General features: G+C 36.3%; 4 protein-coding genes across 5 annotated transcripts; 1 reads left to right on the plus strand and 3 right to left on the minus strand.

Annotated features, from left to right (window-relative positions):
- The first annotated feature begins 6 nt into the window (after nt 1–6).
- LOC138340680 (WD repeat-containing protein 26 homolog) lies at nt 7–3,843 on the plus strand. Its single transcript, XM_069292604.1, has 5 exons — nt 7–27; nt 586–654; nt 1,589–1,690; nt 2,468–3,097; nt 3,459–3,843. Exons 1-5 carry the CDS (start codon nt 7–9, stop codon nt 3,681–3,683), a joined length of 1,047 nt encoding a protein of 348 aa, XP_069148705.1. The 3' UTR covers nt 3,684–3,843.
- A 1,733-nt stretch (nt 3,844–5,576) lies between these two features.
- On the minus strand, nt 5,577–12,501 carry LOC101259710 (DEAD-box ATP-dependent RNA helicase 53, mitochondrial). Its single transcript, XM_004251507.5, has 8 exons — nt 11,804–12,501; nt 10,798–10,925; nt 9,663–10,074; nt 9,473–9,571; nt 8,353–8,577; nt 7,518–7,679; nt 6,326–6,856; nt 5,577–5,999 (listed from the first exon to the last, which is right to left on the minus strand). The coding sequence occupies exons 1-7, from the start codon at nt 12,215–12,217 to the stop codon at nt 6,365–6,367; spliced, it is 1,932 nt and encodes a 643-aa protein (XP_004251555.1). The 5' UTR covers nt 12,218–12,501; the 3' UTR covers nt 5,577–5,999; nt 6,326–6,364.
- Nucleotides 12,502–13,469: 968 nt separating this feature from the next.
- ASAT1 (acylsugar acyltransferase 1) lies at nt 13,470–14,750 on the minus strand. Its single transcript, NM_001329403.1, is given in 1 exon segment — nt 13,470–14,750. A coding segment is annotated over 1 exon segment (1,281 nt).
- A 1,976-nt stretch (nt 14,751–16,726) lies between these two features.
- ARF6A (auxin response factor 6a) lies at nt 16,727–24,522 on the minus strand. Of its 2 annotated transcripts, none has more exons than XM_069292643.1 (14): nt 23,911–24,522; nt 23,656–23,768; nt 22,739–22,837; nt 22,589–22,645; nt 22,356–22,514; nt 22,128–22,212; nt 21,291–21,381; nt 20,500–20,664; nt 20,308–20,430; nt 19,670–19,745; nt 19,378–19,525; nt 18,193–19,280; nt 17,860–18,050; nt 16,727–17,247 (listed from the first exon to the last, which is right to left on the minus strand). In XM_069292643.1, exons 1-14 carry the CDS (start codon nt 23,951–23,953, stop codon nt 17,046–17,048), a joined length of 2,640 nt encoding a protein of 879 aa, XP_069148744.1. In that variant the 5' UTR covers nt 23,954–24,522; the 3' UTR covers nt 16,727–17,045. The 2 variants fall into 2 exon arrangements, with proteins under 2 accessions (XP_069148744.1, XP_069148743.1); XM_069292642.1 differs by having other exon boundaries at nt 23,656–23,771; nt 23,911–24,386.
- Between the last annotated feature and the right edge of the window lie 271 nt (nt 24,523–24,793).

Genomic DNA, 24,793 nt, shown 5'->3' on the forward strand with positions numbered 1-24,793 from the left:
AAGTGAATGTTGAAGCCTTTTTATAGTGTAAAAAAATTGGCACAATGGAAACATTCTACCTATTTTAAACCATAGATTGAATTGCGGAGAAGAAGTTGAAAATTAGTTGTATATGGTCTAAAAAATTTTTCTTTTTTTTTTAATGATTTATTTTACCACTTATAATTTTCTTGTTTTTTTTTTTAAAAAAAAAAAAAATAGGGCTAGGACAGGAGCGGATTTAGAGGGTAGTGAGGGGTTCACTCGAACATTTTCTGTAAAAAATTATATGATATATTAAACATATGTTTAAATTTTATTTATAAAAATTTTAAACGTCTTGGAATATAAGATTAAAGGTCAATTTAGTGGTTGATAGGTTTAAGATTTATCATAAAAAATTTCAAGTTCAGATCTCTCACACTATATTTTTGATTTTTCGAACTTTCTTGGTGAAAATCTTGGATTTGCCATAAATGTAGATATAGGGGCAGTGGCGGAGTCAAAAATACTTGACGTCGAAAAATTACACTGTGTTCTAAGTGATTTCACTTCTTTATGTTTTGACACTCGTTAATCAAAATTGGACTCTTGTCACTGGATTAGGGTAGGGATAGGGTAACATGGAGGGGATTCTATGGTGGAATAGATAAGATTCCATCTCAGACTTTGCAGGTTAGATCATATTTGAGTCTTGATACTTGTTTAACCTGCAAGCATTATCATTCCAGGATTGGTTGTCTGTCAATTGCATTATTAATCACCTTATAACTTATTCCATCTGTGTTTAAGTTTATATATCAGTGATATGTCTGAGGTGATGTGTTGATGAAGTGTTGAGTTTGTGCTTTCTATTGTGTAAAATTTTGGTTATTCCATATTTGGTTATGCTGTCATTGTGTCGATTGTGTTTTTCCTATATTTTATTCAGCAAAAGTACAAGTATGTGTATAAGGAATAAGTAGAATTTATCAAATTTTATCTACTCTAGACCTCTTTTGTGTCTGTGATAGAAGTCTAGGCATATTGCTGTCTACTCAACGATAATCCTTCTACGATACTGTAATATTCCTTCCTTGCCTTTGCTGGAATGGAGGGAAAATGTGAAGTCCAAGATTCATATAGTAAACTACGTGTACAGTGCCGATAGATGAGAACTACACAGTTATTCCACTTTATTGTTCTTTTCCTTCATTCTTTCATATTGGATTCATGGTTTAGATGTTCTAGATTTGAATGAGACCTGTCGAAGTGGGTTGTTGATTATCTTCCGTAGATATCAAAAAGGATGTATGCCCATGTATTTCCCCGTCCTTGCAGATTATGCAGAAAAGTTTGATATGTGACGACTTGGTTTGAGTTTTTCTTGTAGTGTCCTTGTATAGAGCTTGATTGCATGTATTCCTCATACACAGGCTTTTTTTCCTTCTTCCAACAATAATATCATTGAATTTGACTATGATTGGTAGAAGGGCTTAGATCATTTTTTTGGTTTTTGAGAATGAAGGGGTTTAGTCAATTATTGAAAGCTGAGAGTAAAAGAAATAAGAGAGGGGTTTATTGATCACGCTGAGCTCTAATCCTTTCTTCATTGTTTGTCGTGCACCAGATATTAGAAGGACACAAAGATGAAGTCTGGTTTTTGGAGTTCTCTCATAACGGGAAGTGTTTGGCCTCGTCATCTGCTGATTGTTCAGTAATTATATGGGAGGTAAGTTTAATTGCTCTTAAGTATTGCTCAACAGATTTTTGCTTTATCAAAGGTCCTCTTGACTAATGCTTGTTATATCCTTTATTATTTATTTTAATTAAACTTTTCTCCATTGAATTTCTTCTCTCTTTGCACCCGGTGCCATAATTTTCTTGCATGATCTTTATCCTTTAACTAATAATTTCAGAAAAAAGTTGCACTATTTTTGCTTCACTTTTCCATGCTGTGCCACAAATGAAATGTTTCTTTTTTGTAGATTCCACTGATGTATCTTTAGTATGACAGTAGAAAGTCCTTTGTCCATTTCTATTACTGATAAACCTTTAGTGAGAGTAGCTCCTCTTCCGCTCTAGAACTCTAACAATACCAACTTCTTTCTTTTTCGTCATCACACTAGCTATCTTTCCTTATTCCTTTCTGATTGTGTTCTTTCCCATGTTAGTCTTAACGAGATAACCATATCCTCAGCTATTTTTACCAATACATCTTTATGATCAAGTCTTGCTTCCCAAATGATTCTCAATTTATTCATATTTTATCCTACAATACCATTTAAACATTGTGTAACATTCATTCTCCGACCTAAAGAATCCTGCTATAGGTGTATATGATTTTGGTAAAAGATCTAAACAGATGGGTTTTCTGGTTCTCTTTCCCAGGGGTAGGTAGTTCAGAGAACAAGGGAAAAGTGAGCTGTTATTGCTGAAAAACTAAATTTTAATGGTAGATTTGACTGACGATTTATGTTGACCTCTCAATTATTTTGCCCTTCTGCAGGTGAAGTTGGATGGAAGGTTATGCTTGAAGCACAAAGTTATTGGTCATGAGGAGCCTGTGTGCTTTGTATCATGGAGCCCTGATGATAGTCAGCTTCTCACCTGTGGCCTGGAAGAGGTCGTTAGACTGTGGGATGTAGACTCCGGTGAGTGTATACGTCTTTATGAGAAAAATGGTCTTGGTTTTATTTCGTGTGGATGGGCTCCAGATGGGGAAAGGATATTTTGCGGTGTTACTAACAAAAGCATTAGCATGTGGGATCTTCAAGGGAAAGAGCTGCGGTGTTGGAAAGGCCATCGGATTACTAAAATAGCTGATTTGGGGATAACAAGTGATGGGAAACAGATGGTCTCTCTTTGTAAAAATAATGTGATACTGTTAGTTGGATTGGAATCAAAAACAGAGAAAATAATTGTAGAGGATGAAGTAATAACTTCATTTGTATTGTCCCCAGACGGTAAATACGTATTGGTAAGTCTGTTGAATCAAGAAATCCATCTCTGGAGTATAGATGGGGTTATAAAACTCGTACACATTTATAAAGGCCATAAGCAAGAACGCTTCATCATAAAACCTTGCTTTGGTGGACTTCGTCAAGCTTTCATCGCCAGTGGAAGTGAGGATTCACAGGTACTTCTTTCGTTGATTGAGAAACCAAATCTTTTTGTTGTTATGATTTGTATGCTTAGTTGCACATTCAAGCAATTTGACAATTCTACTATCATCAAATTAGACAGGCGTCTTTTCAGATGGTTTTTGACCCCAAATTCAGCGTTTTCATGACCAGGATAGAACTTCCTTTGTTTTTTTTCACCTTCCCTCTTTTTAATCAACAATCAAAGAATAAGGTTCAAGACCAGCCTGTGACAATGCCCTGCGTTTTTTTTCCCTTTGTTTAATGCTTTGACATCTTTATTGTCGTGGAAAGAATACTTTCTTAATGTTATTTCCGGGGGAGAGAAAGTGATCTTGATCTAATACCATATTTCAGGTATATATATGGGACAGATGTTCACAACAACTCCTCCGGAAGTTAGCTGGACATTCTGGGACTGTCAACTGTGTTAGTTGGAACCCAGCAAATCCTCATATGCTGGCATCAGGAAGTGATGATCAGACCATTCGCATATGGGGTTTAAATCCTGCAAACGTGATGAAGCACAATGACGAGGGAGCTGTAAGTAATTGTGTGGGCGACTGCCATTGCAGAACGTGAATTCTTGGAGGTGGAATGAGCGAGTGAGTCGTTACAAGATCTCTCTCCATGACCAGTTGCTTTCGATGTATAATCTCTTTACATTATTAAGCTTAACCTTTAAGACAAACAAGAATGTACAACTTGCTTTCAGTTCAGAAATAAATGTTGAACTTCTCCATCTCTCTCTCTCTCTTTTTGGTTGATTCCTGTGGGTTCTGTTGTTACTGCTTCTTGTGTTTTTGCTTTTCATGAGCTAAGGGTCTATCGTAAACAAACTCTCTACCTGTCAAGGTAGGGGTAAGATCTACGTATATTTTACCCTAGGTTTGCGTGTACATATCAATTATTTGCTTGGGCTGCTATTGATTTGGGTTTTAACCCAATTCAAGTCGAAGAAACTTATATCTACTTTCAATATGATTTTCTTTTATTTATACTCATAGCTTAAAATTTTATCGGCATAATACATAAATGCGTCCTCTAACTTGGCTTCAAATCACATTTATGCTCTTCAACTTTGGATGTGCACAAATATACACTTAAACTTGTATAAAGTTGAACAAACAGACACACATGTCCTACATGTAATTTTTTGTCTTACGTATCCAGATTTTCCGAATTGAAATGGTCGAAAATTTTCATAGACGTCCGTTAATACATTCGCAATGTACCTAGTTCGTCCCGCGGGGAAAATGAGAACATTTTTAAGTTTATACGAGCTCCAAAGTAGATAAACGCATAGTCTATGAATTTTTGTGATCAAAAATTTTTGAAATAAAATGAGCAAAAAAATTTATGGACGTGCATTAAGACCTTAGCAATGTACATAGTTCATACCGCGGGGAAAACAGATGCATTTTCAAATTCAAACGAGCTTCAAAGCAGGTCAATGCAGATTTTATCGATTTTCATGTACTATTGTCCATGAATTTTTTGTGATCCAGATTTTTTAAAACAAAATAACCAAATTTTTTAATCAATGTTTGTCAAGACCTTAGCAATGTACTAGTTCGTCCCACAGGAAAAAGAGATATTTTTAAGTTTAAAAGAGTTTCAAAGCAAATAAATGCAAAATTTATTGATTTTCGTGAGCTATAACCCATAAATTTTTTGTGATCCGAAATTCTCAAAAACAAAATAACTGAAATTTTTCGTGGATGCCCGTGAAGACATTAGCAATGTAACAGTGTATCCCACAGAGAAAATGAGGACATTTTCAAGTTCGAACGAGCTTCAAGGTAGGTAATCGCAGGTTTTACCGGTTTTCATGTGTTATAGCTCATTGATTTTTTGTGAACCGCAATTTTTGAAACAATCGAAATTTTTCATGGACGTCCGTTAAGACCTTAGCAATATACCTAGTTCATCCTTTGGGAGAAACGAGAGCATTTTCAAGTTCAAACGAGCTTTAAAACAAGTAGTCACATATTTTATTGATTTTCGTGTGCTATATAGTCCATAGATTTTTTGTATTTTCAACTTCAGACGAACTCCAAAGCAGGTAAACACGAATTTTGTCGATTCTCATATGCTCGAGTACCCAAAATTTGAGAGCATAAACATGAAATGAAGCCAAGTTAAATAGCATATTTATGTATTATTACATCATTTATAATTGTATGATTATGTCTGAAGTTTAATTTTCTGTGAATTTCCTTAATAATGTTTTAAATTATTTCAAACTATTATGTGTTTTTATAATTTGAAACTAAAAATTTTAAGATTCATGGAAGCTTACGCTCATGTCTATGTCTCGAGGCTCATGCCTCATCCTATGCCAAGTAAAAAAACGTCACGACTTGACTCGCGCCCCCACCTTTTAAAACACTGATAGACATGATATTCAGAAGAATCACTATTTACAAGTGCAAAAGAAAAACAATATACTTTCAATATAAGCCTTTTCACCTGTTTGATTCAACAAATTGAATACATCCTCATAAACTGGTTAAATAATAAGATCAAGGTCTGTTCAAAATTTATACTGAACATTACAACCACTATCACTAGCAAGTACCAATATGATCTCTTGAACATTACAACCACTATCACTAGCAAGTACCAATATGATCTCTTGCAAAAAAAATATTTATTTCAAGCATACAGCGAAGAAACATAACGCCAGCAATGGTGAGAACTTGGTAGCTATCGGTTACATATAGCGTGTAGGTACCTTTGGAGACCAAGTGGATGTTGAAGTGTTATTTTCTACTGTAACGAGTCGTAGCATCACCATCTGCAGCTGCTGCTACTCTACAGCACCTGGTAATAAACATACACACTTCACATATCGGAGTTTCATCTTCACCATCATCTATTGAGTGGCCACACCTCCTGAACCAAAACCAAAGCCATTATGTGAGAATATAATCCTTCAGTTATAACCTTAGAAGCCTCCAATAATGGAGGCAGCATGATATTCATCAGACCAGAAATATACTTTCAGACCTCTTATAACATTTCACCATAACAATCATGTTTTTTGTGGAACCAATATTTCATGTTGTGTTATATTATATGCTCAGTATAACATCATTTTTTGTATAGCAGCCAAAAAGATATCGGAAAATATGTTGTTATAGAGAGATTTGACATCATTTTTCGTATAGCAGCCAAAAAATTATCGGAAAATATGTTGTTATAGAGAGAATGAAACTTGCCTTGCAACAGAGTTAGAAATAGTTCTCCTCCAACTCTGATCACCATTCACCACTATCATTGTCATCTCCGAAGACATCAAAACGGCTTGAACGGTTGTTTCGATCATGATCTGAATCTCCGAATCTTCTAGAACGGCCTGAATCAAACTCTTCTGCAAAATTATTCGATCGATTTGAACTTTTGGAGCTTCCAAAACCACCAAAGTTGCGGAAACCACCCAAACGTTTTGAGCCTCGTGTGTCTCCTGAACCACCACCAAACTTTCCTGAGCGGCCTGAGCTAGGTCCGCTAAAGCCACCTCTTGATCTTCCTGAACCAGTTGCGCTATATCCACCTGTTCGAACAGAAGATGAAGAGACTTCTCGACCAAACTTGCTGCTCTTATTTCCATAGCCACCAGAACGGCCTCCACCAAAATCACTAGATCGACTACGCATAGTGCCTCCTCCAGAGGAACCAAAGCGGCCATCATCTTTTCCCATTTCACTATACATTTCTACTGCTCCAGCCTCTACTTTAATTGTTGGGAGCTTTTTTCAGCAAGTACATGCAAAAAGATAATTTGATGAGAACAACAATTCTGTATATCAGAGTAGCATGGCAAGAAAGAACAGGGAAAAACTGTCAGCATTATAAAGGAGAGAAGTCCGGTCACTACCAGCTAGCGAATTTTCCATATTTAAGATTTGAATTTAGGAGATCAACCATCAAGAACTATTAGATGTGAGTATCGAGGAACTGAAAAATATGTCAGCCCAAAACCCAAATGACTTTCAGTTCAAGATACGGTAACAGGCTCGTCTTCGACTTCAGCAATTCAAGAAAATTAGAAATACCAAAGATTGTCACAACTTATGCAGATTATAATACCAGAAACCAAACACGGTGTAACTAATATGGGCTTAAATTGTACGGGAATTTATATATTATTTTATATTGGATAGAAGGTGGAATATGGATTTTAAAACTGGAAACCAAACATGGTATAAAGTAATACCGATTTGCATACCAAGTTTATATTGGCTTACACCTCAAACTAAACAACACCCTAGAACCAAATCATTATATGATTACCAGACACGAGCATAGGAACATGCATCTATTGCACTCTCCTATCTCCATATGTGTGAAAATGACAACAAATCCAAGTGAGGATTAAAAAGAAAAACTGCAAGGCTTAAGCATCCTTACCTCTGTAAATCTGCATCCGGCATCATGTTCAATACCTTTTACATCCCTATGCTGTTTTGAGGAATGCATGAGAATGGCACTTCCTTTCTTACCAGCACGTCCAGTTCGACCAGATCGATGAACAAAGATCTCTGAATTATTCGGAAGTTCGTAATGTATCACCTGAGCACCAATATCTCTACTTTAACTTAAGAAAGCAAAAGAAGAAAAGCAAACTGCAATTAAAGAAGACACAAAAACTTCAAGCATAAACACATTTCTTCTCGTTCTTTTATGATAACTTCATAAAAAACATTTTTTTCTTATTGTCATTGAATAATCACCCGATTAAGAATGCAGACTAGGCCTTGTACAGCCTTTAAAGCTCACTAGACATGCAACTATTGTAATGCCATTTTAGTGCCTCTTGGTGCATATTTCTCTTACTGATAAATATTTACTTATCCTGAAAGGGGTTTGTTTGTTTCTGAAAGGGTGTTAAAAAATGACTCTGTAATTGGTGTGAAATTCGTTTCCATATACAATGCTCTCCAGATAATCCTAAAATTCCCAAGAATCTATATGGTACTGCTTATATGTTTATCATAATTTCGCTAAAATTTTGTGTCCTACACTTTCTAAGATTCCCTAAACATGTGAATCTATGTTATAGTAACTGCTACCTCAGGTGACGTATGTAGTCGTAACTATTTCTTAGTACCTAATACAGATTTATAGGCTTATCTTCCCTCCCCGGTTTTTCTTTTCATGAAGTGGAAAGAGAAGGGAAGACAAGGAACAAGAAATGCTTTAAACATGGTTAAATAATTAGGCAAATAAAGCATGAAAGACCAACCAGATCAACATTAGGTACATCAAGTCCTCGGGCAGCAACATCGGTGGCCACCAATACATTAAATTGACCTTGTCGGAAACCAGATAGAGTTCTCTCCCTCTGGCTTTGTGAGATATCTCCATGCAAAGCTTCACACCTCAAAGTTCTTTGCATTGCACCTGCCAGCCTATCAGCATCACGCTTTGTTTGAGTGAAGACAATACATTTGCCTCCTTTTGCATGCTCCTGAAGAATAAATATATGCTCAGACTTAAAAAAATTTTGGGAAAAAGAACAAGAAGTCATTTTAATCCTTATGGTGGGAGGCAACATATACGACCCTGGATCAATAGGATAGACAAGAAGTAGAACTGATAAGAGACTTAAAGCTTGTTTGGCCAAACTTCTAAATTCAACTTATTTTGGAGAGTACTTCTAGTGAGAAACAGTTTGTTTTTGACTAATCAATTTGCAAAGCACTTTTGAGCAGCAATTGGTGTTTGTCTAAGCTTTTAAAAAGTGCTTCTCTATGCGGTCGGTCGGTAGGGTGTATTAGGTAGAACAAATGTTGGTATAAAGTTTTAGTACAATGTTTGGTTGCAAATTATAGGCTTACTCCCAAGGGGGAGAGATAGTGTGCCTAAAAAGTAGGGTTATAGTGTGTTTGTGTGTTTCCATGATTTCCTTTAAGTCTAATACAAATGATATCAGTATTACTTATACACTACTTCAGTACTATTCTTGTACAAAGTAAACTATGACATTAACAATACCAGTGCAATTCTGATACTAATGCACCCTATTCAGTACTGCTTATGCAATTATGCAATGTATGCTATTTTTAACAGCACAAACCAAACAGTCGATAAGAAATAATGTCGGCATAACTAATCTTAGAATAACTTGTCTTCGAACAAAGAGACCGCTAAGTGTATTTTTTCAAAAGTGCATGTTCTACTTTTTTTAATGACAAAAGTGCATGCTCTTCAAATAAGTACTTTTGGGTAGAAGCTACTTTTTCCAGTTTCTATGAAACTGCTAAAGCTTGGCCAAACACCCTCAATTTAGGGGTGAAAAAAAGCACAGCGCATTGGGCTTGGAGAAGCTTGGCCAAACAAGCTATCAGGGTATAGATTCATACCGATATTAAGGGTCCAAGAACTGCCGGTTTCTGACGCATCTCACAAGCAATTGAATACAAAGAAATGCCATCAGCTAATTTCTGGTCAGAGTCTCCTACCTGCACACACAATTAGTCGTAATCATTGAGCATAGAAAACCTCTAGGGTACTCAACAAAAATAAGACAGTAATTTAGAATAGTGGCCTCACAAGATCAACGTGAATTGGTTTCTTCAAGAACTTCTTGGTAAGTTTCAATATCCAACTTGGCATCGTGGCTGAAAACATCATTGTCTGATGTTTCTGCCTAATATTTTCTAGAATGGTTTCAACATCCTCTGCGAACCCCACATTAAGCATCTGATCAGCTTCATCTAGAACAACAAACTGGATATCTGATAAATTTAATGACCCTCTCTTCAGCAAATCAATGATACGACCAGGTGTCCCGACAACAATGTCTGTTCCCCTGTCAAGAGTACTCATTTGGCGTGAAATGGGAACCCCACCATAAACACACAGAGTATCCAGAATAGGAGCAGACTCATAAAATTCCTTGTCCACCTGGCGCGCAAGTTCTCTAGTGGGAGCCAAGATCAATGCTAAAGGGTTTCTTCCCCGTCTGTATCGTTTAAAACAACCAAAATATTAATTCAGTTATAACAAATTTAACATTATCAACAGATAAGCAGAATCTAACAGTCATCAATAACTCGAGAAAATGACAAAAATGGTCCCTTATCTTTGGTAGTAAGTTTTAAATAGTCCTTTAGGTATCACGAGCAGTTTTTTTTTCCTTATCAGAAAAGAGAGCATTTTTTTGTCTTTGTTGGATATTAACCAAACTCTGATTGTTAAATTTTACTGAAACAATGAAAGTAGAAAATATTTAGAACTCACATTTAGAAGTATAAATTGTGTAGTCCGTTATATTTTGTCTATTTCAAGAATTTGGTGCAATTTGTATCTGGTGTAGGTTTTTATGTTGAGATTTTTGAAAGTTCGACAGAAATTTCTGCTATTTCTGGTTAGAAAAATAATTCACTGTTCTGATGAAATTTAACAATCAAAATTTGGTAAACACCGAGACCGAAGTGCTCACCGCTGCTTGTATTTAAAGGATCAAAACCCTGCATTATTACTTATAGAACTATTTTGAAACTACTACCAAAGATAAGGGACCATTTTGATCATTTTCTCTCAATAATTCTTTGTCAAGCTTAAGACAAGATGATATTTTATGTTGCTACCATATCTTTTTCTTCTTCTTCTTTTAGAAACTGAATGTTGTACCACATAGACCTATTATTAAATAAACCTCACAAAGAAAGCAGAGTGAACAAACCCCTTTTTTCTGTTGAAGCGAATGATCTTATCCATGATAGGAATGCCAAAAGCAAGTGTCTTTCCAGTTCCAGTTCTAGCTCGGCCAATCATGTCTGACCCCTGCATTGCTGGTTCCAAAACAGCTCTCTGATACAACCCAAAAGAAAAATAATCCATCTTGAATCAGAAACTTTTCATATACTTTCAGTTTTGATCAGAAACCAAAACTAAAACCAAATGAAAATATGTCTATTAGAAGAACGAAGATTTAGATCTCTCTTCCTTTATTCGGGGGAGGCCCAAAACAACATATTAATCAAAGCATCTAAGACCAAAACACAAAAAGAAAGCTCACCCCAAACAATTGACAAAATAAGTAAGAAAGGATCTTCCACACCTGACACATCTCAACGTTCTTTACAAGGGGTTGTTTGGCCATGAGAATTATTCACTTTATTTCAAAATTAGTATTTGGTTATAAGATAATCCAACTTGGAATTGGATTCCAAATTCGGAAAAGTGCTTAACAACAACAACATACCAATATAATCACACAAACTGAGGTCTAGGAAGTGCAGAGCGTATCCACGGAACTTATGAGGTCGTTTCTGATAGATACGCCGAACAAAAAGTAGTCCAAAGCAGTAGAAAAAAGTAAGATAGTAACTAAAACAACAGATAGTAACACAACAAAATAATACGATAATAGAAAATACAAGAACTAGCACATAGTAAAAGAAACTACAAGAGCAATACTACAACTATTAGTATGGTCTGATAGCAAAACAAGGCACTACAGAGAACCTCCTTCAAGCTTAAATTACTATTTTTCTTTCAAACACACAATTTATACATAAAAACAAGAGTCAATATGCTTTTCTTTTTCTCAAATGCAAATCACATATATGCAGAGAACCTCCAAGTAAGTCTAAATTACCCTTTCTATACACAAATATAGCAAAATTAGTAGCTAAAACTGCAGTCTTTTTTAAAAACAAATAAAAAATCATAACAGTTTAAAACACCTGAATTGGAAAAAGACTAGTAATCCCCCTTTGTGCCAAAGCTGAAACAATTTCCTCAGAAATCCCAAGTTTCGAAATCTCAAGCCCTTCTTCACAATCCTCTTCTAATTCCACCATCGCCATTGCCGTCGCTGTTGCAGCCTGCAAACAACAACCACCCCCATGAAATCCCTTAACACTATACCCAAATTTACCATCAACCCTGTTCATTGGTGGTGCTGATACTGTTAAAGAAGTGGTAAAGCTTTGAACTTGAGGTACTCGAAGGGCATTTCTGGGACTAAATTTGTCACTGAAGATATGAGAAATGGAATTAATGGACACCCTTTTTGATGTTAGTGAAGATGAAGACTTCCTCAGTAGAAAAAGACTGTTCATTTTGCTATATCTCAATGGACAAGGGAGAAAAGCCATTGTTTTGCTAGGGTTTTTGTTAGGGTTTATGCAGAGGAAGGAAGGAAGAATTTGAGCGAGTGTTGAAGAGATAAGGTTTTCAAGAAACACTCAAAAACCAAATCCAAGGATGAAAGTGTAAACTAAAAGGACTTTATAAGATAGGGGGAAGATTTTTTGGTGTAGTATGAGAAAATGACTAAAATACCCCTTAGGTCTAAGACTCCCGTCGTTCGATTCGCGGACTAAATTATTCGAAAGTAAGTATGGGAGCGTATGGGGTGATAAAAAATCATTATGTATATACGAGGTTAAATTCTTTTTTTTTTGTTTATATATATTGTTGATAATGAATTTCATTGGTGAAAATCCTATACTCACAGCTCCGCCACTAGTGAAGGTGCGTGGGTGGGTGGGGAGGTTGTTTAGCACACGTGTAGACTGGTTTCTCGAAACTGGTTATTTGAGTTGTTAGTGAAGAGTGATACTAATGTGCACTTCTATATAGGCGGACCCACATGGTGTCCGTCGGGTGCTCGAGCACTCATTAACTTCGTTACGGAATATATATATCTATGTAGAAATTGATATTTTCATTAACGGTATTTGTATAAAATTAACATAGAGCACTCAATGAATAAATAATTTAGTTGGCCTAATGCCTCCTGGATGGGTACTTAAAACTTTTTTATGGCCAATTATTAACGGAATGCATGACTGAGTCATTTCTAAAAATTCGATGACACGTTGGAGCTTTTTTTTCCACTTTGAAATGCTACACTTATCGTAAAGAAGGAAATAAGTTGGTAAGAAACAGAAATAAGGAAAAAGTACAAGGATGTAGTTTAAGATGAATGGAAAAGTTTGCCAAGATAGGCAAAGATCGAGTCAAATCTCTCTATAACGACAATCATCTGATTCCGATTTCATTTTTTGTAGCTATGGTCATGAAATGTTAGTATAGAGAGCGTTTGATACACAAAGAAAACATGGATGTTATTGTAAAATGTAGTAGTTATAAAGGATTACTGTTATAGAAAGGTTTGGACGAATGAAGCTAACGTCAATCGAAAGACATAAACAGAACAGAAGAAAGATCACAGATGAAGAAGCACAAAATTTCTGGCGATAGTACTTCAATAGAAATCAATCAAACAGACATACTATTCATTACAAGAACTCTTTTTGTTCTGCTTATTTTGGGATCAGAAATCACTCGTGTTGTTATCGTATTTGAGGGGTTTAAAGGTAACGCGTTTGCCTCCTTCGCGTCTTAGAATCCTAAGCATGGAGAAGCAAACTGAAGAAAATCATCATTTCTTTCTAATGCAGACAACTCTCCGTCTTGCAAGCTTGCGATCACTTCAACTCCGTCCCCATTTTGGTTATCCATCAAAATGAACATATTGATTGGAAAAGTAGAAATATCAACTTGTCTTGGCCTCCCCCATCCAAAATTTATGTCATTTGATGGGAATCTCCTTAAACTACTAAATCTATACATAGGAATATCGTTGTTTGAGGTTCGTTTGTTTAGTTCTCTAGCTATATCAGATACCTTTGAACATAGAAACTCTTCTGATTCAATGTATTTTAGCATATCTTGTATCTTCTCTTTACCTTTTCTAAGCTCACTAACTAGTCTTTCCAAATTCATCTCTTCCTTATTCGTTGCTGATACAACGAAAGGAAGAATAGCATTCCCGGTTAAGTCTGCTGGAACTAGTGCATCATTACTTGTTCCGCGTTGATCTACTGCTTGTATCAGCAACGATTGTGGTGTACTAACACATCTGTATATGAATGCAGTGATTGCTTCTACTGTCGTAGGACAGATTTGAGTTGCGGAATCAGCTGAACTAATCAAGGACTTGAGAGATTTTAAGTTGGAGGCTGAAAAATGAAACCTTTTTGATTCATTTTTGTATAAAGGAGGATCAGCAACTACTTGAAATGATGAAGAGTTTGATGGTTTAAATATTGATGATCCATTAAACAGAAGAGATAGTTTTGCTTCTGAATCGCGCGCTACCATGGACCAGTCCTTTAAGAATTTACCCAAACTGTAACCATCACTAACCTTGTGTGAAAGGCATACACCAAGCGCTACGCCACCACATTCAAAATGACAAAGCTTAGCTGCGACTAAACTGTCCGTTGATGGGAACCAAGGATCAAAAGGAAGTACTAGATTATCGATGTAAGTACGAGGGTGATCAAAGATACTAGACATTGGACAATCAATTCGGACTTGGGATAGATCGGCCCCTATGTCATTACATTCGACAAAGGAGTTGTCTCTTACTTGTCCAGCAAACGGATAGTATGACGTTAGGACTTTGGAAAGGGATTTTTCTAGAACTCGAGATATCTTCGTTGGTTCTGGCATGCTTGTCGTTGTGTTCTGTTTCGGGTAGAATATCAAAGCTGCCATATAGGAGTGAGTCCCCATTTGATCCATAAGTGAGAGCTTGTGAATTCTATGTGAAAGTGGAGTTGGTGAAGAAGGTTTAATAATCTTTCTTGAAAGTGAAACAAGTCTTGAAGCAGACATTTTTAGTTGAATGAATGAAATACAAATGGTTTTGTTTAGATGCAATGCCACTTTTAACTCATCATGTATATATACTAGTCTTGAAATTTGGCAAGCTAGAGGTATATATGGCCTAATCTATAGACGAAAAAGCGCGCTAGGTGATTAATTCCCCTCTCGTCAAGATCGACTAGGTGGATAGAGTTATCCAGTATCGGATTGAGGTGATCATATGTATCCCGTAGAATAGTCGAATAGTCGAAGTGCGTGCGTGCAAGCTGTGTCAATATAGAGTATGGTTATGTTATAATGTGAACAAAGCTATTGTTTTCTAGCAGGGTGTGTGGATGATTTCTTCTTCATCTCTATGCAAAGTCCTTTTTGTTCTTTTTTATCCATTGGTCGATATTTATTCACACTGAGTGTTTATTATTGTTATAAATATTTAAGTATAACTATACGATTAAATGATGCATGCATTAATGAAAAATGTTTTGAATTCGTTAATTTGATGTAAATATCGAGTACCGATAAATTCTTATGATAGCAAATAACTTCTTTTTTCTTGGAATTATCTAAAGCTACACTATGTATTTATTTAAGTAGGGTAGATAAAAGACAACACAAGAGGAAAGGCTTATAGGGTGTGAGGGACATGTTATACATGCTAAAATTAAATAACCTATGGTATGGAGTTTGGCTAAAAGAAAATTAAAAATAATCACTAGTCTTTTTTTATAAATGACCACACAGCAAATACCCTTTTTAACCCTAGTAAGATTACGAGAACCGTCGTCTGATCGATTGTTCTATCAGGTCTTTATGATCGATTGTTCTGACATATCCTTATGATTCAATTAAAAAGCATATAATTTATCGACTTCATAATAAGATTATCACACAATTTTATCAGTTCTTCGTCTTTCTATATATGTTTGGGCCGCGTAAAATAGAATTAATTAGCACGACAATGCATCATTATCTCAATAATGTAACAAAATAAAGAATTCTCTTATATCGTGCGATAAAGGAATTAATATCTAAAATGATCATCTAAGTAAAAAGAAAAATCTCAATGAAAAATTATTTTCATAATAAGTTACTCAACTAATTGTTTTCATTCAATTAGGCTTATATATTTTTTTTAAAAAAAATTATCAATTTTTTTTTTCTTTTTGAATAAACAGATCTTAAAATATAAAAGCATATGATACAAATTAATCAAGTGACAAAAAACTGATTCCCCGAAACAAGGGAGGGGGGCATGGTCTTATGGTTCTCCATTGTTATCTTTTGTCTCTTAAACAACAATGCAACCTTGTATGCATTGAGAGGAACAAAATGTGAATATGTTTCTACAAAATTCACTAGGGTGAACAGAACAGGTGCAACTACCAGTCTTGTTTAGCTTTGTAGATCAGAAAGAAGCTTAGGTGTGGTTTATCACTGAGTGGTGAAAAAGTTAGGTAGCAAATGAATTGTTTTGGAACGGATTTTCAAGATTTGAACTTTATGAATTCGGGATTTTGTTTTAGTGACCTCGAGTGCTAATAACCACTAGATTCAAGATTTAATATTTATACATATTTAGTGAAATATATAACAGATAAAAGGGTCAACACCAAAGCTATTGAGTTCCGTTGAACGTATAGCTTACATCGTGGATCTGCTTTGTCAGTATATAAAGCTTAAATCTCTCGATAATTTTAGTATTATTCAAAATGTTCTTTAATCGTGTAATATTAAACTAAAGAGTTGTCAAAAAAACTAAAACAACTTTCTTTATTTAAGCGAAGTGAAAAAAAAAGTAAAACAAACAAACTAAGACCAAGAGATATTATGCACTAACAAAATAAAGTTCACCAGTCTTAAAATTTGACACAACAACTTGCAAGTGATAAGTAATCAGTCTATTCTTAAATACAATAGGTAGAAAAGACATTGCTTCAGCTAGTAACACTATTGTACAGTTGTCTCTTGAAGTTGTTCCACAGGAATAACAACAATACAACATTAAATAATTACATTGAAAATTATCTGGTTTACAAGGTTTAAATGAGATTTGACCTCATTTTTTTTTAGGTAGAAGAAATGCATGACAAAAAATAACATTTTGATAGAACAAGGTACAAAGAATTGCTGATACCAGCAACTACATGGTACATTTACCTTAGGGGTCACTTGGTTGTTCTTGTTCATTAGTAGTTTATGTTGCTCAAACTCGTCAAAATTGCCAACGAGTGTGTCTTATCCTCCAAAAGTAGTGTACGATCCAACACGGGTGCAATAACATTTTGAGTGTCCAAGCAACATAAATTAGTACTCAAGTGATCCCAGGGGGATCCCATTCATAATATTACACGAATGGTTCCGGTTCATGAAATCATCGCAGCCATTGCCATTGCTAGTGATCCTCTGCGTTTTGCCAGCACTTGGTAGGTCGAGGCCCTGTTTGCCCATCTGCTGCACTTCAAGTGGAGAGAGTATCTTGATGTACCAAACACTGTTCACAAACTCACTGCAGCAAGATAGATAGTAGTTTAAAATGTAATAACTAGAATGTTTAACAAATACGCAATGGCATCAACAGAGTAACGGTTCAAAAATAAATCTACATTGTCAGTGTATCTAGTAAAATAAGCATACTTGAAAATGTGCAAGTGGGAAATATGATGATATAAAATGATAAGAGTTGACATCTTCAAGTAACTGAGCAATGCAATCGGTTGTGTATTAAGTGGAAACTACAATCAGTTTTCACTTGACCAAAAGCTGCTCATAATGTGTAAAGAGGAGCAGAAACTAATAATCGTGGAAGTTCAGAAGTGTAAACTAAAGAGGAAGCGACTACAAGTCTCTCCGTTGACGAAGTTACTGGATATGTCACCAGTCTATGTAGCTTTTTCCTCCAAGTGGTTTTAGAGGTGGTCCAATTCAAACTGTTTTTCATAGGCTGTATGAAACATCAGAAGACTATCCCAAGAACCTCACATATCGAACTATTGGGCAAGGACAATAGTTTGACTGAAGTGGAATCTACATAGAACCACCCTCCCCCTCTCCAACGCACCCAAAAAATGTTAATGGTGGGAGCAAGCCTGCCAGAGAAAACAAGTGGTTGGGTACTTACTGCCAGGGGTCATCACCAAGGAGGAGAACATCATTCTCACGGTCAACGAATACAAGCTGCCAGCCTGATCTCTCAGGATCCTCCAACAGGCCTTCAAGGCCAAACATGCGAGCAAGCTCACTTCGCAGCTCATTATAGCTGCTAAATTTGGAGATATCCAGTGATCGTCCAAAGGACTCTGATTTGTAAACCTGCCAGAACCAATAAACATGAATCAAGACATTATTGGCAAATATTCCCAACTTTTAGACAATTTTTTTAATATAAAAAGATGTGCCATAAAATCATCAGTAATAAAAGATCCCATATTTTTTCTGGCAAATTTACACTCACCTTAACAAAGGTTTCTGTAAGTGAGTTTGCTTGATCCACATTTTCTGAGGACTGCAAGACACCTGATTCATCTACACAACTTGATGTCGTCATGTCTGAATTAACGGGATACTCGCTACCCACTGTACTTGTGAAGGTAGAGGTAGCATAAGGCACAGGTAAAGATCCGTTCTCCGGACTGTTACCCTTCAGGTTTGACATACCGTTAACTCCAAATAGCGCATTGTTTTGGCTAACTGCTACAGCTTGATAATCCAAAACTTGTCTGCCAGGATTTGGTGAAAACAAAGTGGAAAAATCTGAGACCTTAGTATTAGGCACTGTAATAACTTCAGCCTGTGTCACCATGTATGGAGCTTGTGAAGGGATCTGAGATTCTAGAGCAATTCGCTTTGATGATGAGGAAGGAGACACTAGGGAGTTGGTCTCAGACATGTTCAGGGAAGTGGATGCTCCATTATGGGAAAATGAGCTCAGGAGACTTTGCATGGTGGAACTGTTGTTAGATGTATTAATATGATGACCAACTAAATCAGAAAATGTTTGTTGAGAACCCGTTGAACCTAGGACCTGTAAATGAGAAAGCTGTGACTGAGTAGCTGAACACAATTGAGCCTTGGTTTGCTGCTGATCTTGACGCTGTACTTGATGGGGTTCCTGAAGTTGTTGATCATGATACAATTGCTGGCGCTGCAACTGTTGCTGCTGAGTATTATAAGATTGGTGGCACTGCAATTGCTGCTGCAGCATCTGTGCCTGAGATATTAGTTGGTTCTCCGGGAGGCCTTGGAGGAAAGTATGTTGCAAATTGGATGGATGCAAAAGCTGGCTCTGAATCGAAGATGCTGAAGTACTAGGGATATGTTGGAACTGCATAAGTGGCTGATTTGCAAGCTTAGAAGAATCTAATGCTGCCATTGCTTGCAAAATGTCAGGCTGCAAACCTAGCATAGAAGCATCGAACCTTGGCTGCATGAATGGAGTAACACCAAATCCCTGGAAATTAAGTGATTGTATCCCCTGATCACCCATGCCACCATGCAGCCATGGAAGCTGAGAATTCATAGTCATATCACCATTTGATAGACCTAAATGGATGAGAAGATAGTGAAGAGTTAAAATTACAACTGAATCAAATTGATGATTACAGATATCCCCGGTAAGAACAGCAAAAATATATCAGACCAGGAAATGAAGGCAGTCCAGGTGGCCATGGCCGCTTCAACCTAAGGGAGAAAGGAGATGGATACATTGGAAATGTTGTCAGAGGTTCAATTTCCCACAGTGAAACTCTAGGCTGCCTCTCCCCTGCAGTTGATTCATCCCATCCAACCTGCATATTAAGAGGATCGAAGATGAAATTCTAAACCAAAATGGACATCATGCACATGAGAAATCCTCAAGTATTAAAAGGATTTAAGCAGCCATAGTTTCAATGTATTATTTAGTACTAAATGACCACCTGCTATGAACTAACCTTTACAGACTGCCAATGAGAATTTGGCCAACGAACAGGATCTAGATCACCGATGCCAGTAATTGTGCCCATATACCTGAGACCAAAGATATTCACATAATTAAACTATTTGTATCAATTAGAGAGAAAAGGGGATGACAAACAGAAAAGAGAGTTATCTTCTTCTCTTGTGAAATTATCACGAACTGTGGCAAAAGTAGAAGGCAGAAAAACTGAATATAAACAACTCTAATTCTTTCCTTTTCTGATAAAAAACATAAACAACTCTGGAACTCGGATCATCCTAGATTGAAACTAATTTAACATAGCATATCCATTTCTTCCAAACAGGATTAGTAACCACAACGTTTTTTGAAGAGGAGAAATTTAGACAGCAGCTCCATCCAAAATTATGCTCTCCTACTCTCCTAACATTTCCCTTATTTTAACAAGAACATTTTTAGACGAAATTGGCTATAATTTTCAAAGATGCCTTGAAATACTTTCACACCAATAACTATTGAGAAATTGGTACTAGCCCCTGGCCCACCCCCTCCCATTTCAATGTAATGTCCCTCCTTATCAATAAAAGATTTGATTCTCCAACTGACCTTGTAATTTGGAATGCTTGCAAAAAAATTCTAGGAGATTATACCTACCTACGGATGCTTGATTCTTCTGTTTCAAATAGCATTCGGAACCTCATGCCAACAGAAACTCGCGTATGATACACTGCTTTAGCATACTTGGCGAGAGGTATGACAAATTCTGATGGACAAGCCCTGAAATTGCAAAGATAAAATGTCAATGTGAACTTAAGTCCATTAGTAAACTAGAAATGCAGCCTTTACCTTGGATTGAAAAATATTGTAAACCGGCTATTTGTTGCAGCTGCATGAGCTGCAGCAGCTAGAAGACCAATGTGCATGCTATCACTTGACAATACCGAGGAAGGTAAAACAGTTTGCGGACGATTGGCACGTCGTATCCCCAAAAGTAATTGATTATTTTCATTCCTGATGGGAGATGACAGAATTTAGCCAGATTAAATTACAATAATAACAATATATCCAGTGTAATTCCACAAGTGGGGTCTGCACAAACCTTACCCCTACATTGTGAAGGTAGAAAAAATTGATCTAAAAAATTGAGAGGGTGAAACAAGAGAGTTTATTGATTGCAAAATGAAGCAAGAAGTACATCAGCACCCATCACCCAATATAGGAAGCATGCTGATAGGTAAAAATTGTTAAACAGTCCTAATCTTCATGAACTTAAAATATTATACTTGGCTGTAAAATATCCGAGCAGTAAATATTTAACTTTCTCAAGTATACAACACAAACGTGGAGATTTCAAATGTTTGCGCATTATATCAGGGAAGGAAAGACCATAGGCAAATGTAACAGACCCCACAGAACCACCTGCTCAATGTGCACCTTTTCAGGAAAGACAAATAATAACAAGTTTATTCAATCGGCAGCCTCATTGGATATACAAGACGAGCAACAGAACAGTCACTATCATATCCGCAGCTCAGATAAATACAATTTATGAACACATATACACATCAACTGTGAGTCTTAAATGGTTTACAGAAACTTCTAAAGAAACTGCAATAGCTAGGATAATATTTATCTACCAGATAAAGATAACTGAGTCGCCTGCAACAAGTCTCTTCGCACTTACAAACACACTCCATCCTGTCGTCAGGAGATGCCTCTTTGGTTGGCCTAAGTACGAGGAATTACATCATTAGTGTCCAATTTCATAAATCATAGCACTGCAATTAGAAATTGTCAACACTAGAATCCAGAACCTCTTGCCTAACAATAAAAGGCTAATAACTAGGAAAAAAATCAGATTGCATCCATAATGAATCCACGTCAGAGGAAAGAGACAACAGAACCTAAGTCAAAACAATCATACATTACTGCACTAGGTTCTTCATATAATTTAAGAGATAAACATAAATTCTCAATATGCAACTTTTTCTTTGTGTCATTTTCAGTGCTTTAGAAGCTAAATGAAAAGGGTGAAGCTTCTTGGTAAGGTTAACAGAGTTTTAACCACCAGTACAACATATTATATAGTCACTAGCTCACTCTGCAGAAGGTCCATTCGGCCAGGGAACTGAGTCACTCATCCATTGGTGTAGTCATCGCATTTATCACAGTAAGATCAGTTTTACAGCTGGGAATTGGCATTCAGAATTTGTTTTTGTTTTTTTGAATGGTAACACAAGGTATTCAGAATTAGTTTTTAGAAAGAATCCGAGGTCAGTAAGTATATTGGTTGCATCATAAACTTCCCTCCACAATGTAGTAAATTCAAACTTTATACAATAATGCAGGTATATAAAATCCCTAAGAACTTCCAAGATAGTCAATTTAAATCAAGGTACTAACCACCATGACAACATTGTAACAAAGCCTTCCACTGTAATACTACTCTATCAACTCTCTGAAAAGAAACTCACCGCGAAATATATGCCGGAACTTCCATTCATTTCCATGAAGATCTTTACCAATCAACTCTTGCACAGGAGGCTGTTGCGAGTAATCCTACAAAAGAAAGATAAAACTTAAGTCAGTCAAACACCCACAAGCAGGATAACTAAAAACCAATGCTCATGAAACACCTCAAGTAACCTCAAGTAAAAAGAAAAAGGGAAAAAATGCTGATGAGTGCAACTGATGGGACCTACCAGAGGAGGGAAAACTTTTTCTGCAGCACGTCGAGGGACAGAGAATCCACCATGGGTACTGGTATCGCTTGCAGTCAATGTTTTGCAGAAATAATTACTTGGTTGTTTACTTGGGGTCCCAAGTTCAGCTGGTAGAAGGCACACATCTTTTTGCTCTTGCTATGGAGAAATAGTCAATTAACACTTACAAATAATTTTGAAACAAAACGAATGAATTGATAAATGTAACATACTGGAGTTAGTGGCTGCAGAGTCATTTGAGCATATACTTCATCAGTCTCAACATCTGCCTGTAATTTAGAAATTCTTCAATCTCTACCCACCGATAACACTCCAAAACATATGATTGTCACAACAAAGACAATGAATAGGGTAAAACTTACATCCATGGTCACATTGTGTAGCTGACAAATAAGTTGAGGTGGTAATCCAGGATAGCTAGGGATATGACCATTTAATTCCTTGTTTGTGGATGCCGCAACCTGTAAGACTTTCATAAAGATTAAGGTGCCAACCACTAGTCTACAAGCTACACAAACTAAAAAACCAGTACCAAGTATTTCAACCAACGTCATTTCACCAATAAATAAGAGAAGTTGTAGGAATCCAATGGATCATTCTATTCTTTGTTGCATCGAAAACTAGCCAAACAACATCTTAATTCCAAATAATGCACACTTATATCAAGAGCAAGATCAAATCTAGGAAACAGCTAGATGAAAGAATCTCACAAATTAATAAAACAGAACTGTATCAACAACTTAATAATGTTTTTATCCATAACATAGCTCGGCTCTGTTTGCCAAGATGTATAATGCCACTGGAATTACTTGGTTCTCCAGATTTAGAAAGAAAGATTTATGTCCTACACCTACTTCCGACACGTATGGGCATCACCCTAACAAAAATACACAAGCACAACATTCCTGGAAATGCAAACATAGTTAACCCCTTCAACTACAAGCTCAAAGACCCCAGAAGGCATAACAGACAGACATCAAAATTACAAAATAGCAGCATACCTCATGAGGCACAAGTTAAATCTTATAGGTTATTTATACCCATAGCTCACCATTAAATGAAAGGAAAAAAAAGAAGTTTACAGTTCAAATGGAGCATCACCATGAAGAACCAGAACATAAGAATTTACTACCAACCATGTCAAAGACCTATGCTTTAATTAACTTTATGAGTTTATGGCATAAACTAATTTCTACCGCGGGGAATTTTAGTAGATCAGTTGGTTCCATTTTCCATTCCTCCATCCCCATTTCATAAAAATATAAGTTCTACTACTAACCTGCTCACTATGCCCTTGAGGAAAATACACAACTCTGGTTCCTACATGTGGAAGAGAGACCAGTGGCCCTGCACAAGCATGCCACAGCTCTGAATTCAGGCTTTTCTTCTCCCCTGCTGCCATAATCAAACATCAAAAAATGTTCACTCCCAAGTTAAAAAAATAAAATTACTCACCATACATTACAACAATACTTCAGTTCAAGCTCAATAAACAAAAAATGACAAAAATTAACAAGGCAGAAACAAAACACACCTTCCTCAGGCTGAGAATTGAAGCCAGAAGTAGATACCTTCATTCCCTCAAATCAACAAACTCACAAAAAAGTTGAAAAGGAAAAGCCCCAACTATATATAAAAGAGCTAAAAGAAAGCTAAAGATGAAAACTTTAGCACTAGTCTGCCACCCCCCACCCCCACCCCACCCCCCACCCTAAACAAAAACCAAGAAGCAGGCAAACATATTTCTTATCCAACCCCACTTCCACAACTAAACACCACCAATGTCAGCTCCTTCATACTTGTCCTAGATCACTGAAAAAAAATCAAGAAAACACCCTTTTCTCCAAAGAAACTACAGAACCAACTAATTACATCAAAACTAAAACAGATCTTCAAATTCCCAAGTAAAATCTTGAAACCCTAAAGGAAAAAAGCACAGTAAATCAAGCAGCTTTTTAGGTACAGATCTTTCTTTCTCTTTTTTTTTCAGTGAGACTCTGTTCAAGTATTCAAAGCAGTAAAGAAAGAAAGAGGGTCCCTCAAAAGATTTGAAGGAAGATTATAGAAAGTGATAGATTGCTGAACTGTTAGCTCAATCTAGGGAAACTACTGGTTTAGTCTTTACTAGTAATAGTACTACTTGTATAATTTATTGTTCCTACTCTATTGTAGTATTAATATATAATACTATATTATATAATTCTTCCCCCGTATTTATGGCACTACACAACACTATAGCCTTTGTAGGCTGTTTGTAGCTATAAGCTTTTAGGTATGTGTCACAATGTGACAGAAAAAAAGTTCCCTTGGAAGTTTTTGAGGTATCAAAGTGTGGAAAGAAGACTATGTCAGTGAGTCTCCCTTTCATACTATTGCTTTCTCCATTTCCCATTTGATACTATTTATCTTATATGTCT

This window comes from Solanum lycopersicum, chromosome 12, assembly GCF_036512215.1.
Source record: "Solanum lycopersicum chromosome 12, SLM_r2.1".
NCBI classification, from domain to species: domain Eukaryota; kingdom Viridiplantae; phylum Streptophyta; class Magnoliopsida; order Solanales; family Solanaceae; genus Solanum; species Solanum lycopersicum.